Source organism: Oncorhynchus mykiss, chromosome 15 (assembly GCF_013265735.2).
Source record: "Oncorhynchus mykiss isolate Arlee chromosome 15, USDA_OmykA_1.1, whole genome shotgun sequence".
In the NCBI taxonomy this organism is placed as follows: Eukaryota; Metazoa; Chordata; class Actinopteri; order Salmoniformes; family Salmonidae; genus Oncorhynchus; species Oncorhynchus mykiss.
The window spans coordinates 17,390,578-17,417,882 of NC_048579.1; the positions used below are offsets into that span (position 1 = coordinate 17,390,578).

At 41.8% G+C, this 27,305-nt stretch overlaps 1 protein-coding gene across 1 annotated transcript in view; it reads left to right on the forward strand.

Moving 5' to 3' along the window:
• Positions 1-27,305, forward strand: part of LOC110490933 (histone-lysine N-methyltransferase 2C) — a 228,806-nt gene that overhangs the window by 146,421 nt on the left and 55,080 nt on the right. The window contains exons 21-28 of the mRNA XM_036945610.1: positions 2,091-2,168; positions 2,525-2,758; positions 7,751-7,873; positions 15,121-15,240; positions 15,385-15,512; positions 20,829-21,039; positions 24,029-24,133; positions 26,109-26,246. Of these exons, the coding sequence (XP_036801505.1) occupies positions 2,091-2,168; positions 2,525-2,758; positions 7,751-7,873; positions 15,121-15,240; positions 15,385-15,512; positions 20,829-21,039; positions 24,029-24,133; positions 26,109-26,246 (1,137 nt within the window). The remainder of the gene's footprint in view (positions 1-2,090; positions 2,169-2,524; positions 2,759-7,750; positions 7,874-15,120; positions 15,241-15,384; positions 15,513-20,828; positions 21,040-24,028; positions 24,134-26,108; positions 26,247-27,305) is intronic.

A 27,305-nucleotide genomic window follows, 5' to 3' on the forward strand; every position in this document is an offset into this window, starting at 1 on the left:
CTTCTTTAAGAGGTTGTGGACAGGTGTCTTTTATACAGATAACAAGTTCAAACAGGTGCCATTAATACAGGTAACGAGTGGAGGACAGAGGAGCCTCTTAAAGAAGAAGTTACAGGTCTGTGAGAGCCAGAAATCTTGCTTGTTTGTAGGTGATCAAATACTTAATTTTCGAATGCAATTCTACTGAGAATGGGCGTGGCTTCGCAACATTTTCAGATTTGAAGAAAATGGAGTTAAATATGCAGCTAAAGTCCGACGAGAGAGGATACAAATTCATTGCTTTAACTCGACTATTCCCAAACTGGGGTACGTGCAATACTGTCAGGGTACGTCAAATAAAAATGTGATTCACATTTTCAAACAGTCCATTTAGATTTTCCAATGGCGCTATACATCTGGGTGATGTTTTCTTTTCGCCTGAGTAGCCTCGTTTCACTGCCATGAATAAAGTGCAACCATCTAGTGTTCAGTAAAATAACACAATGTCAAATACAGGTAGCCTAGTCAAATAATTAACATCCAATCACATTAACCGTTACTCTCTTGTGGGAAACCTTCACTCTTGCGCAGACATTTAGAAACAAAACATACCCATTTGAAAAATAAGCCATGGGTTTTTATTTTTGAGTGAAAATTAAGATGACTTTTGAGTTGTAAGACATGTATAAAAACAACAGAAACCATGAATAAGAAGTGGCTATATGTGTCTTATATGGTGAGCTACCGAGGGCTAGGGCAAGCTCTGTACTATTTGTGGAGGACTTAATTCTTCTTGCTGCTGCGGATAAGGCTGGGGCAATGGTGGGGGAAATGACCAAAATACTACAGACAATTCCTTCATCAAACAACACTGTTTCACGACGCATCAGTGACATGGCAGGAGATGGTTTGAAACAATTACTGCTTTGCATACAAGCCCGTGAATTCTATGCTTTACAGCCAGATGAGTCAACAGACGTGGGGGGCCTTGCACAGCTCCAGGTTACGTCTGTTACGTTTATGGGGGGTCAATTGAGGAAGACATCCTCTTCTGCAAACCACTGGAAACCAGGACAACATGAGAGGATATTTTTTAAGTACTGGACAGCATTTTGACATCAAATGGACTTTGGTGGTCAAGATGTGTTGGTATCTCTACTGATGTTGCAATAGCCATGATGGAGACATAGTGGATTAGTGGGTATCTGTACTAATGATGCAAAAGCCATGACGGAGACATAATGGAGTGGTAACGCACGTGCAAGCAGTTGCTCCCGATGCCCCTTGGGTATACTGCAGCATCCACCGAGAGGCTCTTGCTGCCAAGGGAATGCTTGATAGCTTGAAAGACGTTTTGGACACTACAGTGAAAATGGTTAACTATGTTAAAGCAAGGCCCCTGAACGCTCGTGTATTTTCTGCATTATGCAATGATATGGGCAGCGACCATGTAACGCTTTTACAATATACAGAAGTGTGCTGGTTATCAAGGGGCAAAGTATTGGCACGTTTTTTTTTACAGTATACTAAAATAAACTAATTGTATGTAGTGTATGTACTCATTAAGTTTTTAGTATACAGTATGTTAGTATGGGTATTCAAACACAACTTAGTTGTATATCCTATGGGTAAGGCCTTAAATGTAGTGTACAGTGTTACCAAGCTCATCGCAATGAATGCAACCAGCTCCACTCAATTAGCCCAAAGTCGTCCTCTTTTTTTATTAAGGGGACCAGCCTCAACCAAATTACAACAGCAGATGGCTAGATTTAAAATTCAAGCTGCAGCCTGTTCACTCACTCATTCTATCAGATAATTCTTGAAATTGGGAACAGATTTTACCTCCGAGAAAATAGAGGGAGTGATGGAAAAAGGGAGGGAGGTGGAGTTTTATTTAAATAATAAAATGAATGAATTAAATCTCAATTAAATTATTTTATAATATAAAAAAAATAAGGAAGTATTCTTTACATTTGGTGGCAGCGGTGAAATCCAGTGTTTGATGTTTGATGCATTTATTTGTTTCATCTCCATATTACTGCTGTATATGACTTCAATGCACTGAAATCTAAATACTCAATCCTTTGACATTTTGCATATTTGTCATGCAGGCAAAGTGGAGGCCCTCCTATCTGACGGCTGCGAGGCCCCGATGGTGGCCCAGATTGTGTCTAAAACGAGAGAGCCAGGTAAAACAGCACTACCCTGATAAATCACAGTGCCATTTATCAAGTGGTGTGACTCAAATTAATCATTACTTTGTTTAAATGTTGTCGCTTGAGTGTTGGACTCGCTAACGTAATATCCACGTTATGTGGACACAAGTATTTCAGTATTTGTAAACAAGATGGTCACATATGGTTTTAGACATGTACGTGGGAGACTGCAGGGAAAAGTGAATCACTCATGAGTATTGCACTTTGTATCTGTCTAGTACAACAAACAAACTTGTGTTCACAACACAGGGTAGTCCTCGAGAGCTACATTTCATACTTGTAAACAGGCTTGGTAGATTGATTAATTAACCCCTCCTCCATACCTCCAGAAATCCAGAAGACATACACCCAGGATGGGGTGTGTCTGACCGAGTCTGGCCTGTGCCAGCTGGAGAGCCTGGCAGTGCCCTCCTCAACCCGCCGAGGGCAGAACAGGCGGCCCAAACCCAAGCTCAAGCTGAAGATCATCAACCAGAACAGCGTGGCTGTGCTCCAGACCCCTCCGTACACCCACTACTCAGAGTTGTCCCAGGACGGGGACGGGTACATGGATGACCGCGGAGGTAAAGACTTCTAGGTGTTCACTATGGGTTGGCTTGGGGGTATTCCGCCTTGAGGAAAAAAAAGTTACAAAGTAAAAAAATAAATAAGCTTGTTCAAATAAACCCATTATTGGCTTTTTTTTGTAGATTGATATATTTGAACTAGGATGTAAAGCTCAGGTTTTCTCTTTCACATTGGCCAGGACCGGAATATCTGGGCTATTTTCTAAGGATAGACTTTTCAGTTAGATTTTCTTGGTATGACACAGGATGGGATCTGCATACACCCTTCCCTCGTTTCCATTTAATCAGAACGGTCAAAAGGAAAGACCGATGTTTGCCAGGAAGCAATGTTCCCTTCATCTCAAGATTTAGATGCACAGAAAACGTAAAGGCAAACGAATTTAGTAATGCTTGACGTTTGCACTGAAACCTATTTGTCGGAAAGAGATGGAATGAGGAGGGAAACGGAGGAGGAAGGAGATGGGGGGGGGGGGGGGGGGGGGGAGGAGGAAAGGTGGGGAATGAGGTTAGGCAGGCATATAATGAATATGACTTGGAGAGAGAAGAAAGGCTTTTGAAAACAGCAGTCAGCAAATTATACCTCAATTGGCATTTTGGTGATGAGAGGAAGCTGGCCGGGGCTAACTGAATTAATCCCCAGCCCATCCATCAGAACCTGGCTCTCAGTGCAAGCAAGGGCTAATGATGAGAAATTAACCCTTTCCCGCTCACGCTATATTTGGTCCTCTATATTTAACTCACGCGGCGGGCACATTTTCAAGCCATGCCGAGAGGGAGATTTTCAGTGGCTGCTTTAGAAATCACATAAAACTATGTTGCCATGACTGTACACGGGTTTATGACAATGCACATAAATATAGATAGATTACATTAACCTTGTTTTGAAGTGTGAAGAAGTATCTCAGTATTTACTGTGAACTATGGTTGTGATCAGGTACTAGGGACTATTTTGTTATGTCTGTAGGTGTTATAGCCAACCACTGTAGATGTACCACCTCATGGCATTTAGAAAAATGTGAAATATGAACGAAAAAGTCAGCCTTCGACTAATCATGCATACATACAGTATGTACATTTGTGCATGTCCCATATAGTGGTTTGTCCTTTAAAAGTTGCAGCGTACTGCAGAATTCTATGGCACGTTATTTAAGTGCCAACCACTGATACCATTAATGCTAGTTAGTGCTAATTGGACCACCAGAGGGCATCTTTGAGAAGCATTTGATAGCCTTCAATAGTGGCTGTTCTAGAGAATTTAAAAACTTTTTTTGTAAGAACATAGTATATGGGACAAATTTTTAAGAAATGTTGCTTAATTTCATTAATATTATGGTGTTTCTATTCCAAGAAAAACGAAAAAGCCTCTGGGTTTCCGTTAGGATGGAACGGAAAATATGGTGCTGTACAACGTCACGGTCGGTAGTAGGCTACATACTGGGCTATTTAGCTAAATAATCCCTGTGTCGTGCGGGAGACCGGGGTTCAATTCCCTGATGGGGAGGAAGGAGTAGGCTGTCTTTGTAAATAAGAATTTGTTCTTAACTGACTTGCCTAGTCAAATTAAGGTTACACTAAGAGCATAACATTTCTACACCCTAATTGTATAATTGTAGTCTAACCAATTTCCAAACGGAGATTCAGTGAAAATTAAAATCAAATTGATTTATCAAGACCAGTCCCCATGCTTGTCTCAGAGCAGCGCAAAACGGTGCTAAAATAGTTGTAGGCTATTGCTTCAAATCCTATTGCTTCTAACTTCAATGTGCTCTTTAAATAAATAAGACCTACACCACTTTTAACAGAACATTACTCAACACTAGTGAGACATGTCGTCTACGGTAGGCCTACAGTATATCGAAAAATATGACATGACTCTCTGCCAATAACTACATATAGAGGATTGGAGGATTCTAAATTAAAACCAAAAGCCGCTTCATGGGTCTCCCGGTGGCGGCCGGCATGGGTATCGAACCTGCATCTTTAGCATTTTGCACTGAGGGAGCCCCCATCCACTTGGGAGCCCTCATCCACAAAGTATCAAAATTCAGAGAAGTGTTGGAAAAGGTATATTGTCCTGCTAATAGCCCATAAATGGCTATTATCGTACTGTACATGGTGTCCAGGTCATAACCAAAACATTTCTTTATTAAGACTATCAGAAATAATATTGGTACTTGTTTATTTTGATCCAAAGCCATGAATGAGTGAGTCACTCAGCTTTATGTAGGTGCTAGCTATATGACTGTGCCATCAACTTGATAATATATAATGATATTTTGGAGGTTATTTTGTTTTCAAAAAAACTAAAGTGAGCGATTGTAATCTGAAAAAAGGCCAAAACAATATTTGTAAAGGCCAAAACATGTATTTCTGTTTTTAGAGGGAGAGAAACGCTGGGACAATTGTGTGCCACCCTATAGGACTCCCAATCACGATCGGATGTGATTCCTAATAATATATTTTTTTTGTATTATTTGTTTTGTCTTTTCTGGTGGATTAAACTGAAATTGCAACCAATCACGGCCGGTTGTGATACAGCCAACCTAACTAAGAAATACATTTGACGATAGAATTCTCCCCCTATCTCCTTCTAGGCAATGTTTGAAGGAGTATTTTCCAGTCAGCAACAATTTGTTTACCTTCATTAGACAACTTTGTTCCAATATTTGTAATTCAGTGATATTTATTCCCATAATAATTTGTTATGGATTCATAACTAAACACATCTACATTTTTGAAAGAGTATTTTATTATTATTTTATTTAACGAAAGCATAAAGATGCCATTATTAGTTACATTGTTTTAGTTTGAACGTACAGACTGGCACTAAGAACAACGGGAACGTTTCCCTAGTCAGCGGGGGTACACCCCCCCCCCCCTCCACCATGGGCTAGGTCCGTCTTCTGTGCGTGGCTCTGCGGCCCATCCCATGCCCCCTGCCCTCGTGCCTTGAGCCCCGCGTGCTTTCAGTGGATACAGCTGGAGAACTGCAAGGGAATCCCATTGTGCGCCACTCGGGAGCCATGACCAATACATATTGTTCTGCTAATAACAAGGTTAATAATATATCTGTGAGAATATCCAAGGGGCTTTGTTTAAAAAAATAATTAGATTTTGTAGATTTTGTTTTCAAATAATGTAAAACGAGCGAGGAAAAAAGCCATTCTTGAACATGGGGTGAGACATTGTTACTAATTTCTAAATAAAGCCTTGTTTGTTATTTAGAATTATTTCTGTTTTTAGAGGGAGCGGAACCAAAAACCTACAGTCATCTCATAGGTCTCCCAGTCGAAGCCAGCATGGGTATTGTAGCAACACAGCTTGTACTGCTATGCAGTGTCTTAGACCGTTGTGCTACTCAGGCGCTGTACACCGTGGCCGGTCGGGAGTGGGTTACAGTACTACAGTAAGAGCGAAATAATCCTAAAAAAATCTTAGTGTAACAACAGTGTTAGTAAGTAATACTGAAGTTGTGCACAATTATCAGTTCTTATTTAGGTTTATGTCGCCCATTCATTGTCAGTTAGAGACACAGTAGGACCCAAAAGCATAATCGGTGCTCTAACTCCCCCTTGCGCTGGTCTGGAGCAATGAAGTGGTGACGCACTAAACCACAAATGACTAAGTCCTGCATCATAATCGCAAAACTTTTAGTGGAGCAACCACTGTATGTAAAGGATATATATCAATCATTACAACCTTTACGGGATCAGTGTCCCTATACCGGGACGGTTGAGCTAACGTGATTAGATAGACATGTCTTATATGAGCAGAAAGCTTAAATTCTTGTTAATCTAACTGCACTGTTTAATTTACAGTAGCTATTACAGTGAATACCATGCTATTGTTTTTGGAGAGTGCACAACAACAAAACACTTATCACAGCAACTGGTTTGATACATTCACCTCAAGGTAAATAATGTACTTATATTCAGTAATCTTATTCAGTAAATCCTGAGGGTCCCAGAGATAAAATGTAGCATAGTTTTGTTTGATCAAATCTATTTTTATATTCAAATGTAGGAAATGGCTTCTACAGTTAGAACTCCTGCTGTCTCTGGCTCCACACCCACCATCTAGATGTGTGAAAGTTAGTGTATAAGCTAATGACAAATCATTTATGACATTCCTGGGAGTGTGTAAACTTATTTTCTATTACCATATAATTTTTGTATGTTCTCAATAGTTATGTACTTGAAAATGTATCAATTGACCAATTCGGCACATTTGGGCTGACTTGATACAAAATATTGTCCATTATTGCAATGCTTCACTGGATCAATCTGAAACTTTGCACACACACTGCTGCCATCTATTGGCCAAAATATAAACTTCGTCTAAACTGCAATATTATATGATGGCGTTTCTCTTACATTTCAAAGATGATGGGGCAAAAAAATATATTTTATTTTTTTGTATTATCTTTTACCAGATCTATTATGTTATATTCTCCTAGATTAATCTCAGATTTCCATAAACTTCCAAGTGTTTCCTTTCAAATGGTACCAAGAATATGCATATCCTTGCTTCAGGTCCTGAGCTACAGGCAGTTAGATTTGGGTATGTCATTTTAGGCAAAAATTGAAAAAAAGGGTCCGATCCTTATTAATCCTGGAGATGCCATTTGCATTTATAATCTGAGAAATACTAAAGTGTTATCTCTAAGATGGTTATCTCCTAAAATAGTTTAAGTGGTTCATTTAGAATTCCAACACTAATGTACCGATGTGGCTCCTCATCCAGAGGTCTTACTCTGACACCAAGCCCACAAAGATGGCAGACCTTCCATCAAAGATGCATTGAGGGTTTTGTGGGTCACTAATATGTGCAGGGCTGGGTCATGTTCATCAAGAACCAAATGGGAGAAGTAGAGGTATTATCAAGAAATTCTAATTGTAGTTTAGAAAAAGTGTTTTCTGTTGGGTGTCCTAATGAACGTCTTCATGGTCTGTGTCCTGGTTTTAGTGACATGGTTGTGTTCCATTCCAGAAGGGGATCTCCTGATGGACTGTGACTTGAAGTCAGACTCCAGTCCGGAACGGGAGCCTGTCGACGACAATGCGAAGGGGGCCGACGGCAACAAGAAAAGGAAGAGGAAACCTTACCGGCCCGGTATGTTTAACATTCAGACCCTGGATCAGTTTTGTCTCTGAACTCCTATGGGTTGAGGTTCAGATCGGGCAAGATGAAGCTTATCTTACAACAGCAGGAACATCTTATGTTTAGCCCCATTAGGAGAAAAGAGAAGATAGGATGTTGATAGGGATGAATGGACAGGGGGAGAGCGAGAGGGAAGGAGAGTGGTGGATGATGGCAGTAGGACGAGAGGGGGATGCAGAGGGAGGGAGGGAGGGAGCAGACTTATGGGAGATGCAGAGGGAGGGAGGGAGCAGACTTATGGGAGATGAAGAGGGATGGAGGCAGGGATGGATGGAGGGAGGGAGGGAGCAGACTTATGGGAGATGCAGAGGGGGGGAGGGAGCAGACTTATGGGAGATGCGGAGGGAGGGAGGGAGGGAGCAGACTTATGGGAGATGCGGAGGGAGGGAGGGAGGGAGGGAGCAGACTTATGGGAGATGCAGAGGGAGGGAGGGAGTAGACTTATGGGAGGTGCAGAGGTAGGGGGAGCAGACTTATGGGAGGAGTGGAGGGAGCAGCCTTATGGGAGATGCAGACTTATGGGAGATGCGGAGGGAGGGAGCGGATTTATGGGAGATGCAGTTTGAACTCCTGCTGTCTCTGGCAAATATGCAGCTAAATACCATGATAGTCCCTTTACATTTGGGAACTTTACAGTCCTATTGATCAAACAACCATAAAGAGGTAGGCTGTCTTTCCTTATATGTACATCAACAACAACAAGATCAACAACTAATGCTAGCCAGAGCAAGATGAGCTCAAATCTAATGAAGGAACATTAGATAAACCCTCTCAAACTTTTTTAGCTAGTTGTGAAAGTTGCACTGGTAAACAATGGAGAACAGCCTGCTTGTCTTTCTGCAGCTTGCCTGCCAATGCATGCATTGTCCCAACCAAGTACTCAAGCTTACTGGTAAAGTTGGCTCGCTTGCCAGCTACTTCCAGACACAAATGAGAGAACACCTCACTGGCCATTTTACTTGCCCTAGCAGAGCTGATTAGGCTGTTTACATGTTATTGAGAGCGTTCGCAACTAACTTATTACTTTATTTTGCCTACATTTACTGACACCGGTCATATTCAGTGGGTCTTGCACGGTTATTCTGCGCTCTGGCACACTCAGACGAGTGCTCTGAAATCGGGTTAGATTGCTAGCCAGAGTGAATTTGCAAACTCGAGATATGCTAACTGGATAACAGTCGTTCAGCATAGATAGCTAGCAAAGCGATTCACATTTCTTGCTAGCTAACCAAATGACACATGCATCTCTAGCTGTGTAGCCACACAAAAAAATGATACGAGGTCAGTTACTCACCCACTCCTTTATTGAAATAATGTCCTCCTAGCCTCTAGCTAGCGTAGCTATCTGGGTTTTTAGCTTGCTACATAAATAGATACGCTACCATAGCCTTAGTAACGTTTGTCTGTTTTTGTCCATAAATATTGAGTCATTGAAACTGTGCATCCCGAGTGGAGGTTGCAAACAATGGTACCGAGCCAGCTGATAGCAATATTTTATGGACTATCAAGAAATGTATTGGTGAATTATTTTAATCATGTATTGAACTGCATCCATCTATTCTGTCAAATCAAATGTTATTGGTCACATACACATGGTTAGCAGAAGTTATTGCGAGTGAAGTGAAATACTTGTGCTTCTAGTTCCAACAGTGGAGAAAAATCTAACATGTCATCTAACATTTCCACAACAACTAACTAATACACACAAAACTAAGGAATGGAATAGGAATATATAAATATATGAGAAATTACAGAGCGGCATAGGCATGATGGTAGAAAATACAGTATATACATGTAAGATGAGAAATGCAAGATGTGTCAATATAATTACAGTGACTAGAGATCCATTTATTATGGTGGCCAATGATTTCAAGTCTGTATGTAGGCAGCAGCCTGTCTGTGTTAGTGATGGCAACAGTACTTTAGTGTACGTCATGGAATGTTGAGTCAAATATAATTTTAAAACCTCATGAAGTTGGTTTTGTAGCATAAACTTGGAATTAGATATTTTTGACTGATATTATGATTGTCTGTTTCTTATCTGCAAGTAGTTAAAACGCCGTCAGTTCCACTTTAAATGTGCAAAACGCGCATTTTTGGACTTAAAAATGTTATGTATGCCCATGGATTCTTGAAGAATATAACTTGTAAATGCCTCATGAGCTGACACAGCCCAGCAGAATCTAAAATGTAAGATTGTTTTACTCCATGGTAATTGGAGTAAAACATGGTAATTGTAAAAACCCTATAGCCTCAAAACATTGTTAAAACGAAAAATGTTCTATTATGGATGGTCAATCCTTACATCCATATCTGTCTATGAATTTGAGAGTGGTTAGATTTCTCCAGACCCATCCCTCAGTTTTCTTTTACCAAAACAGAGGTGGGGTGTCCTCTTTGTTTCAACTGCGAATTGGCCCTTTGAAGCTCTCCCACTGAATGTGAAAGAGTCCTCTGGAAAAATAACATTGACTCATATATATATATACTCAATCGAATAATGTCCTACTGAAAAAAACACCTGGAAATTGTGTTTATATATGACCTTTTCATTTGCCTGTCTATATACAGTTGAAGTCGGAAGTTTACATACACTTAGGTTGGAGTCATTAAAACTTGTTTTTCAACCACTCCACAAATTTCTTGTTAACAAACTATAGTTTTAGCAAGTCGGTTCGGACATTCCAACAATTGTTTGCAGACAGATTATTTCACTTATCACTGTATCATAATTGTGGGTCATAAGTTTACATATACACTAAGTTGACTGTGCATTTAAACAGCTTGAAAAATTCCAGAAAATTATGTAATGGCTTTAGAAGCTTCTGATAGGCTAATTGACATCATTTGAGTCCATTGGAGGTGTATCTGTGGATGTATTTCAAGGCCTACCTTCAAACTGAGTGCCTTTTTGCTTGAAATCATGGGAAAATCAAAAGAAATCAGCCAAGACCTCAGAAAAATATTGTAGACCTCCACAAGTCTGGTTCATCCTTGGGAGCAATTTCCAATACACCTGAAGGTACCACATTCATCTGTACAAACAATAGTACGCAAGTATAAACGCCATGGGACCACGCAGCCGTCATACAGCTCAGGAAGGAGAAGTGTTCTGTTTCCTAGAGATGAACGTACTTTGGTGTGAAAAGTGCAAAACAATCCCAGAACAACAGAAATGGACCTTGTGAAGATGCTGAAGGAAACGGGTATAAAAGTATCTATATCCATAGTAAAACAAGTCCTATATCGACATAGCCTGAAAGGCCGCTCAGCAAGGAAGACTTCCATAAAAAAGCCAGACTATGGTTTTCAACTGCACATGGGGGCAAAGATCATACTTTTTGGAGAAATGTCCTCTGGTCTGATGAAACAAAAATAGAACTGTTTGGCCATAATGACCATCGTTATGTTGGGAGGAAAATGGGGGAGGCTTGCAAGCCAAAAAAACACCATCTCACCCGTGAAGCACTGGGGTGGCAGTATCATGTTGTGAGGGTGCTTTGCTGCAGGAGGGACTGGTGCACCTAACAAAATAGATTCCATCATGAGAGAGGAAAATTGTGGATATATTGAAGTAACATCTCAAGACATCAGTTGAAGCTTGGTCGCAAATGGGTCTTCCAAATGGACAATGACCCCAAGCATACTTCCAAAGTTGTGGCAAAATAGCTTGAGGACAACAAAGTCAAGGTATTGGAATGGCCATCACAAAGCCCTGACCTCAATCCTATAGAAAATCTGTGAGCAGAACTGAAAAAGTGTGTGCGAGCAAGGAGGCCTACAAACCTGACTCAGTTACACCAGCTCTGTCAGGAGGAAATGGGCCAAAACCCTTTGAAGGCAATACTACCAAATACTAATTGAGTGTGTCAACTTCTGACCTTCTGGGAATGTGAAATAGAAGCTGAAATAAATCATGCTCTCAACTATTTTTCTGACATGTTACATTCTTAAAATAAAGTGTTGATCCTAACTGACCTAAAACAGGGATTTTTTACTCGAATTAAATGTCAGGAATTGTGAAGAACTGAGTGTAAATGTATTTGGCTAAGGTGTATGTAAACTTCTGACTTCAACTTTGTGTGTGTGTGTGTGTACAGTGCCTTGCGAAAGTATTCGGCCCCCTTGAACTTTGCGACCTTTTGCCACATTTCAGGCTTCAAACATAAAGATATAAAACTGTATTTTTTTGTGAAGAATCAACAACAAGTGGGACACAATCATGAAGTGGAACGACATTTATTGGATATTTCAAACTTTTTTAACAAATCAAAAACTGAAAAATTGGGCGTGCAAAATTATTCAGCCCCTTTACTTTCAGTGCCGCAAACTCTCTCCAGAAGTTCAGTGAGGATCTCTGAATGATCCAATGTTGACCTAAATGACTAATGATGATAAATACAATCCACCTGTGTGTAATCAAGTCTCCGTATAAATGCACCTGCACTGTGATAGTCTCAGAGGTCCGTTAAAAGCGCAGAGAGCATCATGAAGAACAAGGAACACACCAGGCAGGTCCGAGATACTGTTGTGAAGAAGTTTAAAGCCGTATTTGGATACAAAAAGATTTCCCAAGCTTTAAACATCCCAAGGAGCACTGTGCAAGCGATAATATTGAAATGGATGGAAGGAGTATCAGACCACTGCAAATCTACCAAGACCTGGCCGTCCCTCTAAACTTTCAGCTCATACAAGGAGAAGACTGATCAGAGATGCAGCCAAGAGGCCCATGATCACTCTGGATGAACTGCAGAGATCTACAGCTGAGGTGGGAGACTCTGTCCATAGGACAACAATTAATCAGTCGTATATTGCACAAATCTGGCCTTTATGGAAGAGTGGCAAGAAGAAAGCCATTTCTTAAAGATATCCATAAAAAGTGTTGTTTAAAGTTTGCCACAAGCCACCTGGGAGAGACACCAAACATGTGGAAGAAGGTGCTCTGGTCAGATGAAACCAAAATTGAACTTTTTGGCAACAATGCAAAATGTTATGTTTGGCGTAAAAGCAACACAGCTGAACACACCATCCCCACTGTCAAACATGGTGGTGGCAGCATCATGGTTTGGGCCTGCTTTTCTTCAGCAGGGACAGGGAAGATGGTTAAAATTGATGGGAAGATGGATGGAGCCAAATACAGGACCATTCTGGAAGAAAACCTGATGGAGTCTGCAAAAGAACTGAGACTGGGACGGAGATTTGTCTTCCAACAAGACAATGATCCAAAACATAAAGCAAAATCTACAATGGAATGGTTCAAAAATAAACATATCCAGGTGTTAGAATGGCCAAGTCAAAGTCCAGACCTGAATCCAATCGAGAATCTGTGGAAAGAACTTAAAACTGCTGTTCACAAATGCTCTCCATCCAACCTCACTGAGCTCGAGCTGTTTTGCAAGGAGGAATGGGGAAAACATTTCAGTCTCTCGATGTGCAAAACTGATAGAGACATACCCCAAGCGACTTACAGCTGTAATCGCAGCAAAAGGTGGCGCTACAAAGTATTAACTTAAGGGGGGTGAATAATTTTGCACGCCCAATTTTTCAGTTTTTGATTTGTTAAAAAAGTTTGAAATATCCAATAAATGTCGTTCCACTTCATGATTGTGTCCCACTTGTTGTTGATTCTTAACAAAAAAATACAGTTTTATATCTTTGTTTGAAGCCTGAAATGTGGAAAAAGGTCGCAAAGTTCAAGGGGGCCGAATACTTTCGCAAGGCACTGTATATACAGTTGAAGTCGGAAGTTTGTGCACATTCCCAAGTCTTTTTACCAATCAAATCAGATCTCCTCACATCAGTCAAAAGACCAATTAGTGGGAACAAATATCAGAATTGGGCTGTCTGTTAAAATGCGGTGTGTGTGTAAGCATGCATGAATGTGTGTACAGTATGCAAATGTCTATGCCAGAGAGCCACAAGCTCTCATCCATGTCAAGTAGCTGGGTTTGACAGGGCGGGAGTGAAGGAGAATTGGTGGGGAGAGATGGAGAAGGGGTGTGTCTCTCCTGTTTGCCAGGTCACTTGTTATGAACTGTCACAGTGGAGACATTTTATTTCCACCCTGCTCTAGTGAACAGAGGCAAGTGGCTGCAGACATTCTCACAAATAACATACCAGTATCACACAAATAATGTATGTTTACTGCGTCATTTAAGGTGGATTACAAAGCTATTATTATGGGGTATACTGTGGCGCTATTACTTGATTGTGAACCTCTTTCATATGATAATTGTCTTAAATAATGTTTAATGAAGTTGTTCATTGCAAGATTAAAGTAGTTTTTCAATGGTGTTAAAATGTAAGTTTTAGTAATTTAGCAGATACTCTTATCCAGAGCGACTTACAGGAGCAATTAGGGTTATGTGCCTTGCTCAAGGGCACATCGACAGATTTTTCATCTAGTAATCTCGGGGGTTTGAACCAGCAACCTTTTGGTTACTGGCCCATCGCTCTTAACCGCTAGGCTACATGATGTTGTATGTTTTGTATTTTGGCTATTTTAAGTCTAGTGTATGGTGCCTTACTGGTGGTAATAGCATCTCATATCTTGGTGTTCTTATTTAGCACAGATGACGAGAGTTGGTTATCCATTGAATGCTCTGAGTTGTACTTCTCATAAGGGGGCGGTATCCTGGCAACTCTGAATTCAAACGGCTGTTTCCTCTCTTTTCCCTGCACATAAATCATCAAGTCTCCCCTCTCTTGCACTGCGGCAGCTTAAGGAAGGCTGGAAGGCTCTGTTTGTCTGCTTCCAGACCATAGGGGCTTCTCTCTCAGTACCAAAGCTATCCAGAAATAGGCTCACCCGAAATGCTCCCTTCTTTCTCTCTCACACTCTGTCTCTCAGGTCTAGTGGCTAGGAGATAAGTTCCCCAAACACTCTTACACACTCACTCTCTTACGTTTGCTCTCTCACACATTTTAATATATAATATAATAATATGCCATTTAGCAGACAATTTTATCCCAAGCGACTTGGTCTCTCACTCATGCACTCTGTCATTGTGTATTGACCAGAGTGAAAGTCTCTCGCTCACTCACATCTCCCCTCAGTCTCTGTGCTCATAGGTCACTGAGTAATTAAGATTAATGCCAGGAATTGGACTGAAAGACCCTCATCTGTCTAACATAATTAGGGCCCCGGTGACATAAATTGCTGTCATATATCTCCTCCCTCCCACTTGTCTCCCGGCAAGGTATTGGAGGGTTTATGGTCCGCCAGAGAAGCAGGACGGGACAAGAGAAAGCCAAGCGATCCCTATCCAGGAAATACTCAACAGGATCGTTACCTGAGAACCCAATGTGCAAAGAGGAAGGTAAGCAAATGGAATAGTCCCTAAAGTGCAAGTCCCACCCATCTGACACTCCAGGCAGACTATCAAATCCAACACTTAACCCAGTAATAAGGCATTTCCCTGACTGTTACTTTGAGGTTGTGACCTCCTGTCTGTGTGTTGCAGGGTGGAACAAGACGGAGAGTACTCAAGCGGAGGAGACCCCACCGGTGTCTGAATGTCTGGAGAAGGTCAAGAAAAGATACCGCAAAAAGAGAACCAAACTGGAAGAGGAGTTCCCTTCGTACCTGCAGGTGACTTTCAGTCACATGTACACTAATGATATCAGTATTGGTCTAAAATGTTCATTTTGATTCTGTTATCATACACTGTCTTATTGATCGATTTATAGGAAAAGGTCACCGGTACAGTATGCATAAAATCACCTAATCACACTGAGGTGCTTGATTGTCTTTGTACAGATGTAGGATCTTAATTTTATCACACTTCTGTTGCTGAGAATTTCCTGCAATGCAGATGAGCTTCATGATTTACATAAATTAACTGAAAACTTGCACTAACACACAGTTAGTTATATTAACAGTATTGCCAGTTTAATGTAGCCTAACTACCAATCAAGCAACATTATGGACTAAACCTTAAAATTGTTGCGGCATGATTATGTTGCTGCAATAATACTGATCAAATTTAAAATCCCACATCTGTATGAACCATTTTAGCAAATACGTCATTGTCCCAAATCATGTTCTTGTACCACATTAGAATAGTGCATATTCTATAAGACATCTACCAAGCATTTACCAGTAGCAACTTTCTTTCACCACCCATTTCAACCAGCACTTCATAAGTTGCATGTTGCCCCCTTCTCAGATGTATTACTGTCATGATATTTAAAAAAATCCCTGAAGCGAAAGTCTTCTCAGAGAGACGTTGCCCCCTCTGTGCCACGCCACACCTTTAAAAGACCCGGCATGTTCAGGGTTCGGGGGAGCAGCCATGCGTTAAGCGCACCAGCTGTCACTTTGGGCTTTCTTGTACGCCGCGCTTAAAATTTTTATTTAAAGTTCCTCACCAGAGGAACGACTTTAATCAATTATTTAAATACCCGGCACATTAGCCTTTTTAATGTTTTACCACAGCAGGGAGCAGTCACATTGATAGTTTTGGAGCCGTTAGACATGTTGGAAGCACTAGTGACTTAAACACGTAGCGGCCCAGCCAGCGGTACAACGTGTCGCCACTGAGTTCAGGCTTTCTGTGAGGTTGTGTCTGTTTAATTGTATGGCTTTGTACAGGTTTAGGGCAATTCTCATATCGGAATCACATTCTATCCAAGACATTGATTTGTACAGCCACTAGGTTTTTACAAGAAGAGTTGCTATATCAGTGATTCTAGTTGCTATATCAGTGATTTGAGTCAACTTTCTATTTTTGTGGAACTATGAGTTGACTTTATATGGTTGCATCTTTATATGGTGTTGTGTGTTTCTCAGCTTCTATGTAACCAGGCCTCTCTCTAGAGAATGCATGCATGTAGCTCTTGCCATGTCACATTAGATTCCAGTTGGTCACTGTACAGTAGGAATCTAGATACAGTTGAAGTCAGAAGTTTACATACACTTAGGTTGGAGTCATTAAAACTCGTTTTACAACCACTCCACAAATTTCTTGTTAACAAACTATAGTTTTGGCAAGTCGGTTAGGACACCTACTTTGTGCATGACACAAGTAATTTTTCCAACAATTGTTTACAGGCAGATTATTTGACTTATAATTCACTGTATCACAATTCCAGTGGGTCAGAAGTTTACATACACTAAGTTGACTGGACCTTTAAACAACTTGGAAAATTCCAGAAAATTATGTCATGGCTTTAGGAGCTTCTGATAGGCTAATTTACATAATTTGTGTCAATTGGAGGTGTACCCGGTAGATGTATTTCAAGGCCTACCTTCAAACTCAGTGCCTCTTCTTGACATTATGGGAAACTCTAAAGAAATCAGACCTCAGAAAAAAATTAGCAATTTCCAAATGCCTGAAGGTACCACGTTCATCTGTACAAACAATAGTACGCAAGTATAAACACCATGGGACCACGCAGCTGTCATACCGCTCAGGAAAGAGAAGCGCTCTGTCTCCTAGAGATGAACGTACATTGGTGCGAAAAGTGCAAATCAATCCCAGAACAACAGCAAAGGACCTTGTGAAGATGCTGGAGGAAACCGGTACAAAAGTATCTATATCCACAGTAAAACGGGTCCTATATCGACATAGCCTGAAAGGCCGCTCAGTAAGGAAGAAGCCACTGCTCCAAAACCGCCATAAAAAAGCCAGACTACAGTTTGCAACTGATGAAGCAAAAAATATAACGGTTTGGCAATAATGACCATTGTTATGTTTGGTGTAAAAATGGGGAGGCTTGCAAGCCGAAGAAAAACATCCCAACCGTGAAGCACTGGGGTGGCAGCATCATGTTAGGGGGTTGCTTTGCTGTAGGAGGGACTCGTGCACTTCACAAAATAGATGCCATCATGAGGGAGGAAAATTGTGGACATATTCAAGACATATTCAAGACATCAAGGTATTGACAAAGTCAAGGTATTGGAGTCAAGGTATATATATTTCACATTCTTAAAATAAAGTGTTGATCCTAACTGACCTAAGACAGGGAATTTTTACTAGGATTAAATGTCAAGGATTGTGAAATACTGAGTTTAAATCCATTTGGCTAAGGTGTATGTAAACTTCAAATCAAATTTATTTGTCACATACATGGTCACATACATGGTTAGCAGATGTTAGCAGATGTTAATGCGAGTGTAGCGAAATGCTTTTGCTTCTAGTTCCGACAATGCAGTAATAACCAATGAGTAATCTAACCTAACAATTCCAAAACTACTACCTTATACACACAAGTGTAAAGGGATAAAGAATATGTACATAAAGATATATGAATGAGTGATGGTACAGAACGGCATAGGCAAGATGCAGTAGATAGTATCGAGTACAGTATATACATTTTTTTTTAACCTTTATTTAACTAGGCTAGTCAGTTAAGAACAAATTCTTATTTTCAATGACTGCCTGTTCAGGGGCAGAACGACAGCTCGGGGATTTGAACTTGCAACCTTCCGGTTACTAGTCCAACGCTCTAACCACTAGGCTACCCTGCCGCCCCAATGATGAGTAATGTAGTGTATGTAAACAAAGTGGCATAGTTTAAAGTGGCTAGTGATACATGTATTACATAAAGATGCAGTAGATGATATAGAGTACAGTATATACATATGAGATGAGAAATGTTGAGTATGTAAACATATCAAGTAGCATTGTTTAAAGTGGCTAGTGATATATTTTACATCAATTTCCATCCATTCCCATTATTAAAGTGGCTGGAGTTGAGTCAGTGTGTTGGCAGCAGCCACTCAATGTTAGTGGTGGCTGTTTAACAATCTGATGGCCTTGAGATAGAAGCTGTTTTTCAGTCTCTCGGTCCCTGCTTTGATGCACCTGTACTGACCTCGCCTTCTGGATGATAGCGGGGTGAACTGGCAGTGGCTCGGGTGGTTGTTGTCCTTGATGATTTTGATGGCCTTCCTGTGACATCGGGTGGTGTAGGTGTCCTGGAGGGCTGGTAGTTTGCCCCCGGTGATGCGTTGTGCAGACCTCACTACCCTCTGGAGAGCCTTACGGTTGTGGGCGGAGCAGTTGCCGTACCAGGCGGTGATAGAGCCCGACAGGATGCTCTCGATTGTGCATCTGTAGAAGTTTGTGAGTGCTTTTGGTGACAAGCCGAATTTCTTCAGCCTCCTGAGGTTGAAGAGGCGCTGCTTCGCCTTCTTCACGACGCTGTCTGTGTGGGTGGACCAATTCAGTTTGTTTGTGATGTGTATGCCGAGGAACTTAACTTACTACCCTCTCCACTACTGTTCTATCGATGTGGATAGGGGGGTGCTCCCTCTGCTGTTTCCTGAAGTCCACAATCATCTCGTTTTGTTCACGTTGAGTGTGAGGTTATTTTCCTGACACCACACTCCGAGGGCCCTCACCTCCTCAAGGTAGGCCATCTCGTCGTTGTTGATAATCAAGCCTACCACTGTAGTGTCGTCCACAAACTTGATGATTTGAGTTGGAGGCGTGCATGGCCACGCAGTCGTGGGTGAACACGAAGTACAGGAGAGGGCTCAGAATTCACCCTTGTGGGGCCCCAGTGTTGAGGATCAGCGGGGTGGAGATGTTGTTACCTACCCTCACCACCTGGGGTGGCCCGTCAGGAAGTCCAGTACCCAGTTGCACAGGGCGGGGTCGAGACCCAGGGTCTGGAGCTTGATGACGAGTTTGGAGGGTACTATCGTGTTAAATGCTGAGCTGTCGTCGATGAACAGCATTCTCACATAGGTATTCCTCTTGTCCAAATGGGTTAGGGCAGTGTGCAGTGTGGTTGAGATTGCGTCGTCTGTGGACCTATTTGGGCGGTAAGCAAATTGGAGTGGCTCTAGGGTGCCAGGTAGGGTGGAGGTGATATGGTCCTTGACTAGTCTCTCAAAGCACTTCATGATGATGGAAGTGAGTGCTAGCTCAGTTACCTTAGCTTTCTTGGGAACAGGGACAATGGTGGCCCTCTTGAAGCATGTGGGAACAGCAGACTGGGATAAGGATTGATTGAATATGTCTGTAAACACACCAGCCAGCTGGTCTGCGCATGCTCTGAGGGCGCGGCTGGGGATGCCGTCTTGGCCTGCAGCCTTGCGAGGGTTAACACGTTTAAATGTTTTACTCACGTCGGCTGCAGTGAAGGAGAGTCCTCAGGTTTTGTTTGCGGGACGTGTCAGTGGCACTATATTGTCCTCAAAGCGGTAAAAAAAGTTATTTAGTCTGCCTGGTCCGTGACAGGGCTGGTTTTCTTTTTGTAATCCGTGATTGACTGTAGACCCTGCCACATACCTCTTGTCTGAGCCGTTGAATTGTGACTCTACGTTGTCTCTCTACTGTTTGTATTCAGTCATGTTTCCGGTCACCTTGCCTTGGTTAAACTTCCGACTTCAACTGTATACACACCTCACTATTTCTGTGTGTGTCTGGATAACACTAGGGCCTATAGAGTGCTGCAACACTGAGAAGAAAAAAAATACAAACACAAAACACACTGGAATCTGGGCCTGGAGACCCATTCAATTAATTATTGGGTTAGCAGTAGCGTAGCCTGATAAGCCTTTGGTTTATTAGTAGCTTTACTTAATTAATGTTCAGTATGCATTGTATTTTCAAATACTGTATTTGAGTTGAATTACTATGAACTGAACCCTTATTAATTTCCATTCAAATCTAGAATTCATAACTGGATTCCACCTTCTGTCTCCAGGGCTGCGTTTATACTGGCATCCCAATTCTCATAAATTGCCCAATTATTGGCAGAAGATTTGATCTGATTTGTCCAAAGACCAATTAATTGCAAAAGAGAAGAATTAGGCTGCCTTTGCTGCCATAGCCAAAGAGACAAACTTGCTTCATGTCATGTATTTTGGGCGTGAATGATGTGTGTTGTGTTACTGAATGTGTTCTCTGTATCTCATGGTCACTTTCTCATTGACTGTGTGTTTTGTTACCAGGAGGCTTTCTTTGGAAAGGAGCTGCTGGACAAGAGCAAGCAGAGCAGGCAGGCGGGCCTGGTGACCACAGGGCTCTGTGAGGAGATCTCAGGGGCCCATGCAGAGACCAAACCCCGCAGCGTCAACGCCAGCTTTCTGGACCCCTCCTCAGACCCGCTGCTCAGCGCTACCTCGACTACCATACCCATCTCCAGAAAAGGAGGAGGACTGTGTATGTTCACATCTCTCTTGCACACTTTCTCGAGCTGTCACTTTCCCTGTCTTACACACACACACCGACGCATTCTCACACACACACAGAGGTTCTTCCTCAGAGGTGAGCTGTCATGTTGACTCTCCTCTTCTAAAAGTTAATTTTATTCTACATGCAGAGAAAATGTGTTTCTCCAATATGTTTTTTTGCTTTCTCTTTTATACACAATGGACTCTCAATCAACCCAGTCTCAATGCCATCTTTCTAACAAACCCAGAATGTAAAAAAAAAGTGGCCTTGTATTAGTTTGGGTCCCCCTCCTCCTCTAGATGAACAGTACTATTTCCCTTAAGTTTTTCACCAAGTTTTTTGTTGTCAAAAGTTGTAAATTCACATGGTTTCATCCACCATCAAGTTTATTCCACCATCCCCCATCAAGTTTATTCCACCATCCCCCATCAAGTTTATTCCACCATCCCCCATCAAGTTTATTCCACCATCCCCCATCAATCTTCAATCCTGTCTGCTCATCTTAAGTCATCTTTTCCACATATACAGTCATTTACACTCTACTCCAACACGCTATGAAAAGTGCTGCAGTTGCCTACTGGGAACACGCATAGGACATTAGCATGAGAAGAACTTACCAGTCCAAAACGATGTCCTCTCCGTTTATATATTCCTCCACTTGGGAATCGCTAAATGAATCGTCCTACAACAATCTCTGTCTTACTTTCCCGATCAATTTATTCTAAAATTGTGTGTACATCTGTATATCTAGACTTAGATTTAGCTTTCCCTAACTTAGTCGCCATACTGATTGATATATAAACAGCTGAATCTGTGCGTTTACCAAAACAATGCTGTGCGTAATATGCATTGCTCCTTCCGGTATAAAACTTCAATAGCGAATGGCTCTCTTTACGTCGGAGTTTACTACATGGGTTGGTCTTCCAACAAATAACCATTACATATTACATACTCATTGGCTATCTACCCAGCTAGATTTTAAGACGATCAGTGGTCATTGGGTTAAAATTCAGTCAATCAACGAAACAGTGGTCATATCATTGGTGCACAGTGATGTCATTACCTGTTGTCTTCAAATCGGTTTCTTTGTCAATACAGAATAAAATGTTATGGGCCCTGTCATGCCAAAATACTGTTTATTAACCATTATATTGACACCAAGGACCCGGGGAAGAGTTGCAGGTAGAAGTAGAATGTGCCTATTTGAAAGCTATACAAAGATGAGGAGCTTGCGACATGTTTTAAAAGTAGCTCTCATGCCTGAAAACGTTGAAGACCCCTGCTCTAGTATCCTTCAGAACGCAATTTTCCCTCCCACTCGTCCATTTTTATTTAACTTTTATTTAACTAGGCAAGTCAGTTAAGAACAAATTCTTATTTTCAATGACGGCCTAGGAACTGTGGGTTAACTGCCTTGTTCAGGGGCAGAACGACAGATTTTTACCTTGTCAGGTCGGGGATTCGATCTCGCAATCTTCTGGTTACTAGTCCAATGCTCTAACCACGAGGCTATTTGTTGCAGAGGGAAGCACACTAATCACTCTGAGGATTTGCTTGTTTTGAAGACATTCACCAGCTTTTAGTTTGAATATGGTCCTTGGACAGTGTTAGTTCTCTTAGATATTTAGGAAACCATATACTGTATGCCTATATACAGTGCATTTGGAAAGTATTCAGACCCCTTGACTTATTCCAAAATTGATATAATTGTTTTTTTTTTCTCATCAATCTATACCCCATAATGACAAAGAAACTGTTTAATTTGTACAAATGTATAACAAATTTAAAAAATCACATTTACAGAAGTATTCAGATCCTTTACTCAGTACTTTGTTGAAGCACCTTTGGCAGCGATTACAACCACCTTTGCACACATGTAATTTCTCCCATTCTTCTCTGTAGATCCTCTCAAACTCTGCACAGCTATTTTCAAGTCTCTCCAGATATGTTCTATTGTGTTCAAGTCCTGACTCTGGCTGGACCACTCAAGGACTTTCAGAGACTTGTCCCGAAGCCACTCCTGCGTTGTCTTGGCTCTATGCTTAGGGTCGTTGTCCTGTTGGAAGGTGAACCTTCACCCCAGACTGAGGTCCTGAGCACTGTGGAGCAGGTTTTCATCAAGGATCTCTCTGTACTTTACTCTGTTCATCTTTCCCTCAATCCTGGCTAGTCTCCCAGTCCCTGCTGCTGAAAACATCCCCACAGCATGATTCTCCCACCACCATGCTTCACAATAGGGATCGCGCCAGGTTTACTCCAAACGTGACACTTGGCATTCAAACCAAAGAGTTCGATCTTGGTTTCATCAGACCAGAGAATCTTGTTTCTCATGGTTTGAGAGTCATTTAGGTGCCTGTCTTGTGCCTTTTACTGAGGGACATCCGTCTGGCCACTCTACCATAAAGGCCTGATTGGTGGAGTGCTGCAGACATGGTTGTCCTTCTAGAAGGTTCTCCCATCTCCACAGAGGAACTCTGGAGCTCTGTCAGAGTGACCATCGTGTTCTTGGTAGCCTCCCTGACCAAGGCCCTCCTCCCCCGATTGCTCAGTTTGGCTGGGCGCCAAGCTCTAGGAAGAGCTTGGAGGCCACAGTGTTCTTGGAGACTTTCAATGCTACAGAAATGTTTTGGTACCCTTCCTCAGATCTGTGCCTCGACACAATCCTATCTCAAAGCTCGACAGACAATTCCTTTGACCTCATGGCTTGATTTTTGCTCTGATATGCACTGCCTTTCCAAATCATGTCACAACAATTAAATTCACCACAGGTGGACTTCAATGAAGTTGTAGAAACATCTCAAGGATAATCAATGGAAACAGGATGCACCTTAGCTCATTTTCTAGTCTTATAGCAAAGGGTCTGAATACTTTTGTTAATAAGGTATTTATGTTTTTATTTTTAATACGTTTGCAAAAAATTCTAAAACCCTGTTTTCGCTTTGTCATTATGGGGTATGTATATCATCTCCTTCTCCAGCCAATTCCGAGGATCCCTTAGTGGACCTTCCGGAAGTCCTGAGCACGGATGCAGATCTCCTGGGAATGCTGTCGGATGATCTGGTGAAGCAGGGGAACGACTCAGGTAGACCCCTCCCCTCCTCCAAAATGGCAGCCTCCACTTCCTGTCTCCTCTGCCCACTCAAATACCCACTCTTCCTGTCACTAGCAAGGTCAACGCCATACACAAAAACCTATGGAATTTCTCTGTTGCATCTTTACTTATGATTTGGCATTTTCCTTCACTTGTATTGTATTGCACATTGAATAATACTCTTGGTTTGCAGTGTCTACTCTGGCCAACCCTTCTGTCTGTGTGCATTATTTTTGCTTTCGAACAGTTTACTTGAAAGGCCTGTCTTGATGCCTGCATATTTGAAAGAGAACCAATAATATTCAAACCCAGGTCTGTGCTAGGACGTGTTATGGTTGTTGATATTATGTCACAACTATGACGAGATGGTGTGGCATCACATTGAGCTGCTTCAAGTAGTATCGATAGCATTAGCATTTTATTACACCTGCTTTTCTCCCCCTCAGTTTATAATAATCTGGTTTTGGGTTCCTGTAGGTCTTGATTTATGCCCTTTCCAGGTCGACAGCCCTCCTTCTCCTTTTGGTAAGAGAAGTCCTCGGGCCCATCTGGCCTCTTAGGAGTAGAGCTGCCCCCTCCCGACACTTCTCCCACTCTGGGCCTGCTCACTGCATTTGCATATCCTTCCTTCTCTCTTGATCTGTGGTCTGTGCACCCCACTCCTTTCTCACGCTGTAGCACTGTCCAGTCTCTTTGACTAACTACTGCGGTGTTACTAACCACGCACCAATCTGCATGTCTATGGACTGTTCAGTGGTATTGGGCGAAACAATTATTAGAGGTGCCCATTAAAAAAAAATAAAAAATCTCACAAATGTTGCTTTTATGTAATTCAGTTGGTTTCATTTGATATGTTTTAGTGTTTACTACCTTTTCACCACAGCTGAGTTTAAGTTGTGTGGGTTAAAAAGGGAGCTTCCTCTAGTCATACAATGTAACAAAGTTTGAACTGAATGTCTCACAGTTCTTGCATTCCATGGAGCAGTTACCAATGAGTAGCAATGAGTATTTTATTTATTGAGCCGGCAAGCTTTCCTTTTTTCTCTGTCGCCTTGAGTCTGTGAAACAAAGAAAGACATATTTTATCTATCCAGGTTTGCAGTGTTGTATAGTGATTTTCATTTTCTATTTTTCTGAGAGATTATTTAAGAACAAACTGTGTCTTACGAGAATGCCTGAATGTCCTGAAGCAGATGACTAGTTTTATAAAAACAATAAGTGACTTTAGCCTTTATTCTTTCCTTTCAGGCCATATGCAGTATCTGTGGTCTCAATGCATCTCTTCCCTTATATCCAGTTAATTTAAGGTCACACGAAAAGTAGCTTCTTCTGACAAAAAAACAACATGGCAAACTAGTCGAGTGTGCGCCACAGTAAAATGTGCATGAACCTCCGACCCCCTCTGATGTTAGACAGTGGTTATGATGATTAATCATTGCAATCTTCCATAACTTTTTTCATTGATTAAGCCCTCATTTATTCGAATGTGGGCAGGATCGGAACGATGATGAAAGTAGTGTGACTATTTTTTAAGGACCCCCCCCCCCCCCCCCCCCCTCTTTCCACTCTGTCGAGCAGGCAACACAAATTAGTTTATTGCTATTCTTGGAAAATGTTGTTAGGGGAAGAAAATGCATGGAGAGCTTATTTTACAACCATGACATGAATGATCAGCTCTCTCTCCTTCTCCTCTCTTCCTCTTTCTCCTCGCTTTCTCTCTCTCTTTCTCTTTTTATTTCTTCCTCCAATACCCAGCACTCAGACACAGTTCTAAAATAAATTGCCAGTCAACTCTGATTTACTCTTTGGTGTGACAGCTTCCAGTTTTTAGGGGGGTTGGTCGATTGGTGGGGGGGTGGGTGCTAGTGTGTTGATTTTTAACATTAAAAGTGGACTGTGTGGGTGTGTGCGCCTGTGTGACCACCCTCCCCTCACCATCCTTTTGACCTTTTCTGCCATCCCCTAGCTGGTCTGGACATGGCCCCCATCTCTGATGATCCCATTGGGTCCTGTCAGGGCTCTGCAGGCCGGGGGCCCAGGGCTCTACAGGAGGAGCCTCTGGATGTCATCCTGAGCCCAGAACTGGACAAGATGGTCGCAGATGGTAAGACGGCCATGTTGAAATTTGACTGTCTACCGGATGTGCTGCTTAATCGGTGTCATTGGTGAAGAGCAGAGGAGTAAATCTCCAGGGCTTCAGTGTCTGTTTTATCCTCCCACTCACTGATGTATTGATGTATAATTGGCCAGAGAGTTGCACACCACCTGGTTTCCCTGGTCAACATCAGTACATGGATTCAGGGTTGGTTTCCTAGATGCAGATTAAGCCTAGTCCTGGACTAAAGCATTAGCAAAGAACAATCTCCATTGAAAGCACTTTTAGGCAGAACTATGCTTAATCTGTGTCGGCGAAACTGCCCCTAAAAGTCAAGAATGGAAAAATAAGTATGTCTTCCTAGAGTTGCGTATGCGCTGTACAGTATCCATCACATGGCGCAACTGCAGTGTATATAGAAGCCATGGTGGTCGAATCAAATGCCAGATAACAAAATCACGGAAACCTAAGTAAATAATGTTTGCTCAGTTTAGCTGATGTTCCCGCAAAGTTAAGTGTTGACAAATAGGGAGGTCTACCCTGTTTTCTTGGCAGAGATTTATCCCTTGTCCCTTTTTCAGGATCCTGTCTTTCAAAGTTAAACTTTGTAAAAATCCAAATAACTTCACAGATCTTAACATAAAAGGGTTTAAACACTGTTTTCCATGCTTGTTCAATGAAACAAACAATTAATGAGCATGCACCTGTGTAACGGTTGTTAAGACACTAACAGCTTACAGACGGTAGGCAATTTAGGTCACAGTTATGAAAACTTAGGATACTAAGAGGTCTTTCTACTGACTCTGAAAAACACAAAAAGAAAGATGCCCAGGGTCCCTGCTCATCTGCGACTGTGCCTTAGGCATGCTGCAAAGAGGCATGAGGACTGCAGATGTGGCCATTGCAATGTCCGTACTGTGAGACGCCTAAGACAGCACTACAGGGAGACAGGACGGACAGCTGATTGTTCTCGCAGTGGCGGAGACCACGTGTAACAACACCTGCGCAGGATTGGTACATCCTAACATCACACCTGCAGGACAGGTACAGGATGGCAACAACAACTGC